The 4,991-nt window shown below is 32.7% G+C and overlaps 1 protein-coding gene across 1 annotated transcript; it reads left to right on the top strand.

Annotated features, from left to right (window-relative positions):
* The first annotated feature begins 635 nt into the window (after window positions 1-635).
* On the top strand, window positions 636-2,583 carry LOC145800066 (uncharacterized). Its single transcript, XM_082889725.1, has 2 exons — window positions 636-1,745; window positions 1,844-2,583. The coding sequence occupies exons 1-2, from the start codon at window positions 1,467-1,469 to the stop codon at window positions 2,135-2,137; spliced, it is 573 nt and encodes a 190-aa protein (XP_082745851.1). The 5' UTR covers window positions 636-1,466; the 3' UTR covers window positions 2,138-2,583.
* Window positions 2,584-4,991: the final 2,408 nt, after the last annotated feature.

Raw genomic sequence — 4,991 nt, 5'->3', positions numbered from 1 at the left:
TTCTTAGAGACAATCCTCAAAGTAAAGTAGAAGAACAAGTTGCAAAATTCCTTCATATAATTGGCCATAATTTGAGGAACCGTACGATCAAGTTCTTTTATAGACGATCAGGTGAGACTGTTAGTCAACATTTTCATCAAGTTCTTAAAGCCATTATATCATTGGAAGATATCTTTTTAAAGCAACCTAATGGATTCAACTGCCCTCCAGAGATTAGAAACAATCCCAAGTATTGGCCTTATTTTAAGGTAGTTACATGAATGCAATTAGGGTATATAATATTATATGTTTGGATACAAATAATGAATTTTTACAGGATTGTGTTGGTGCGATTGATGGTACACATTTTCGTGTAAGAGTGCCAAACAAGGATGCACAAAGATATCGAGGACGAAAATGCTATCCCACTCAAAATGCTTTGGCTGCATGTTCTTTTGATTTAAAGTTTACATATATCCTTCCGGGATGGAAAGGATCTGCTTCAGACTCAAGAATATTAGATAATGCATTAACAAGAGAAATGGATAAATTGATCGTTCCTCAAGGTGATCACTAAACGTGTATATATGCTGATGAATATAAATCAATTTTTGTTTTCTTTCAAACTAACATCATTTAGTTACTTGTTGGTCCTAGGGAAATATTACTTAGTATATGCAGGATTTAAACTAAAAACTGGGTTCCTTGCTCCATATAGAAGTACTCGTTACCATTTGAAGGAGTATAGTGTTCATCAACCAGAAAATTCTCGAGAGCTTTTCAACCTTCGTCATGCATCTTTGCGAAATGCAATTGAAAGAGCCTTTGGTGTCCTAAAGAAAAGGTTTCCAATTTTAGGAAGTGGGACAGAGCCATATTATGATGTTGACACTCAAGCAGATATTGTTTTGGCCTGTTGTATTTTGCACAACTACCTCATGGGTGTTGATCCCAATGAAAGTCTTATTGAGGAGGTTGATACAGAGCTTAGAAGAGCACAAGTGCAATCTAACGTGGCTAGATCAAGTTTAGCTGAAGAATGTAGGGAAGGAGAATTGTTAAGGGAGCGAATAGCTACTAACATGTGGAGAGATTATGATATAAATCTTCAATGACAATCAAATTATAATATGGATTTTGGAAAACAGAGAGGGGCTAGAAGGGTTATTTGATGTTCTTGTTCTTGTTCTTGTTCTTGTGATGTACCCATTATGTACTCATTTGCTTTACATCAATATAATATTTTTCTTTTATTGATAAAACAAAAAATTGACAAGTTAATTATTATTATTTGAATGTTATCTTGGAATGAATTATATTTTAATTTGTTATTGTATTATGTGAAACATTGCGTTTGTTTGGGTGATAATTTGCTACTAGCTATGCTCTTCTTCCGATATGTTTTATGGCATTTTTGAGTGTAGGTGGAAGGTGACCAAGAATGTTCAGTAGAAATTGACAAAAAACATTTGAAATGGAATAATCAAATGGATGTTGTTCTTATTGACTCACTCTTGGACCAAATGCTCAAAGGGCAAAAAATTGGTGGTAGTTTTACATCATCTGCTTATAGAGCTGCAAGCAATGCGGTGAGTACCAAGTTTAGTGTACATTGTGATTCCAGTCATGTAAGGAATCGGTTGAAGACTTTAAAAAGGAATCTTGCAATGGCTAAAGATATGTTAACAATTGATAGTGGATTTGGATATAATCATTCAACACAACTGATTGAAGCTACAGCAGGTGTATGGGCAGCTTACCTTAAGGTATATCTAATTGTCAGATTGATGTAGTTCTGTACTAGAAAATTACAATATTTGTTCATCATTATTTAATATAATATTATATATGCTATTCTCTATAGGCAAAGCCTAAAGCTTCTCAATTTCGACATGCTCCGATTCAAAACTTTCAAAAGTTATGTCAACTCTTTGAAAAGGATCGAGCAACTGGGAGTCTTGCTATAGGTCCAAAAGAAAAGCAACTTCGTTGGGCTGGGCAACAAATTCTTTTGGATGATGAAAATACTGATCATACTGAGTCACTCTCAGAGAATTTTGATGGGATTGGAACTCAAGATGACCAAACTGCTGAAGTATCTTGTTCCTCTAACTCAAAGAAGAGAAAGAATAAATTAGGTGACACTCTGAGTGAGTAAATAAGGTCAATTAAGGAAGGTCTAGATGCAGTTGCAGCAGCGCTTGATCGTGGTAACCTTCGGAACTACACAAATGGACAATTATTTGAGGAGATTGAGAAGGTTAGTGGCATGAGTGATGCTTCTCGAATGAAGGTGTATCAAGTTCTTGCTAAAGAAGTGAGTGATGCTCGAGCGTACCTAGAATGCCCTATTGAACGCCGAGGTCTTTGGTTGTCTGTTAAATTCGGATCTTCAATCTTTGATGCGTAGTACTATTTTTCTTTCGTTGGTACTTTTTTATTTGAATATTTCAAGGATGTGGTGAATCTATGAAAATATCATTAGGCTTGGATTTTTTGTATGTAGACTCTGTTAGTTGGTGGTGAGTCTATTTTGGTAGATGAATCTGTTATTCTGATTGTGATGCATTGCTGCACTATGAAACATTGATGTTATGTTTTCTATATTGGTGGATGAGTCTGGTGTCTTGGTTTTGATGTTCTGCTGCTGATGTTGTCTTATGCTTTGGTTTGGTGTTCTGCACTTATGCTGTTGCTGATGCTAGCTGTCTGTAGGTGGTTATGATGCATTGCTGCACTATGATACATTGATGTTATTTCTTTGTTTTTTTTTTTTTTTTGGTAATGCTTGTGAGATTATTCTGATCATCATAATAGAACTCTTGGAATCATCATTATGTTCAATTTAAATTGGTGTCTGTCTGTTGAATCTGCAATTCAAACTTTATCAAGTTTGGAGGGGAAGCTCTTCCACTAATATATAAATGCTTTTATATTATTGTCAATATATCAGTATACTATTGTAGTTTTACATGTGTTTGGGCTGGTTTGCTACTTACAATATGTCAAAAGTTGGTGTTTGTTGGTTCAGAATTCCACATCAATGCTGTTTTATTTACACACCAATGATGCTGGTTTGTGTCTGTCTGTAAGCAGCATAGCATTTTTTCATGGTTGCAACCAACAATATAATAATATCATATATAAATATATGTAAATCCCCTCTCTGTGGAATTATTCTTTGCATGAGCATAATTTTTCTCTCTATCGCATATGCTTTTGTTTGCTGGGAAATTCAATCGTATATGCATCTTCAGTGTTCTCAAAAACAGAAAAAGAAAAAAAAAAGATGAGCTATGTAATTTTAGTGTTTGACTATATGTTTTCACTTTTTCTGTGCTCTAGTGATTGATGTGGTTGTTATGTTCTCGTACATTTTTGGTTGGATTAGAAAATTAGAAGAAAATAACATATATATATATATATATATATATTTGTCGAGAAAATATAATAAAGTTTTGTTTAGTTATGATTTTTTATTTTTATCAAATTAATTTTTTAATTTTTATTTTGATTGATTTTTTATTTTGATTGATTAATTTTTTATCAAATTAATATATATATATATATATATTTATTTTTATCAAAATATAATAAATTAATTTTTTATTTTGATTGATTTTTTATTTTTTAAAAAAAAATTAATTAATTTTGTTTTTTTTTTTCTAAAAAACAAATAGCACTTTGATCATGTGCAACTTTATTTTTTGTTATTGCAATTCATGACTACAATTCTGTGTGTGAAGGATAATGAGAGAGTTCATGAGAAATGATTTCTTTTCCTCCTTGGATTCCCAACATAACCAAGCATAGTTGGGATTTGGAATTCTATTAATTCTTTCTCCTTTTCCTTTCATTTCCATTTCCCTTCCCAAATCCGCCAACCAAACACAGCGTCAGTCTACTAAGCTTAAGAAATTAAGTAGGCGTAGATAGTTAAATTTTGTAGACAAATTGTTAGTACATGGATTTGATGTTAACTTTGAACATATTAGTGCAAAAACAATGTCACTGCTGATATTTGAAGCAGATTAATCCGACAAACAACTGAGCATAATGTTTACCAGGTAGTGTCGGTAGAGGATTTCTTGACGGCGAGGCGAGACCAAGGGACGACCTTGCTGGAGCTGAGGGGCTTGATTTGGACAGGTGTAACGACGATGCCGATGAGCTGTACGGAGTTACAGAGCGAAAATGAAGACAGTAATAGGGGGTTCAGGGTTGGGTCGACGACAAGGAATTGAAGAGAGAGAGAGAGAGAGAGAGAGAGAGAGAGAGAGAGAGAGAGTCACAGAGTGAGAGAGACTTCAGTGTGTTTGAAATCCCTTCAAAATCCGTCCAGAGTTCCTGGCCAAATTAATTTAAAAATCCCTCCAAAATTTGAAGTCTTATCTCCAAAATTTTTAATTATAATTAGCAACCAAAATCTAGTAGCTAAAAATTAAATAAATGCTGACTAAATTATTTTTAATAGTTAAAGATTGCACATTTAGGAATCAGTTTTATTTTTCGTAGCCCAAAACATTATTTTCGACAACTAAAACTTAATTAGTCGTCAAAAATAAATAAATACCTACTAAATGTGTTTTGGTCACCACAAATGTATATTTGCTGACCAAATGAGGTAGTCCAAAGATTAAAGATAAAATTATATTAGATAGTTAGTATATGACAACTAAAATTTATTTAGTTGCTAAAAATAATTTTTTGGCTACTAAATTTTTGGTCGCCAAAGATAAAAAGTAAATTTTTATTTTTCATTCAGCAACTAAATAATTTTAGTTGCCAAAACTATCTACACAACACCTAAAATATTTTTTAGTCACTGAAAATAAATATTTGGCAACCAAACTTTTGTTCGCCAAAGATAAAAAATAAATTTTTGTTTTTCATTCGGCAACTAAATAATTTTAGTTGCCAAAACTATCTATATGGCGACTAAAATATTTTTTAGTCACTGAAAATAAATATTTGGCGACCAAACTTCAGGTCACAAAAAATAAAAAGTTAAA

This window comes from Camellia sinensis, chromosome 9 (assembly GCF_055761805.1).
Source record: "Camellia sinensis isolate YWXY chromosome 9, ASM5576180v1, whole genome shotgun sequence".
Taxonomy (NCBI): Eukaryota; Viridiplantae; Streptophyta; class Magnoliopsida; order Ericales; family Theaceae; genus Camellia; species Camellia sinensis.
This window is presented reverse-complemented; position numbering and strand designations above follow the sequence as displayed.

What these genes read in the sequence shown, in the direction of transcription:
- LOC145800066 (XM_082889725.1), top strand. Translation starts at nt 1,467, where the DNA reads ATGGATGTTGTTCTTATTGACTCACTCTTGGACCAAATGCTCAAAGGG. An exon ending in TATGGGCAGCTTACCTTAAG is followed by an intron (nt 1,746 to 1,843) that starts GTATATCTAATT and finishes TATTCTCTATAG; the next exon opens with GCAAAGCCTAAAGCTTCTCA.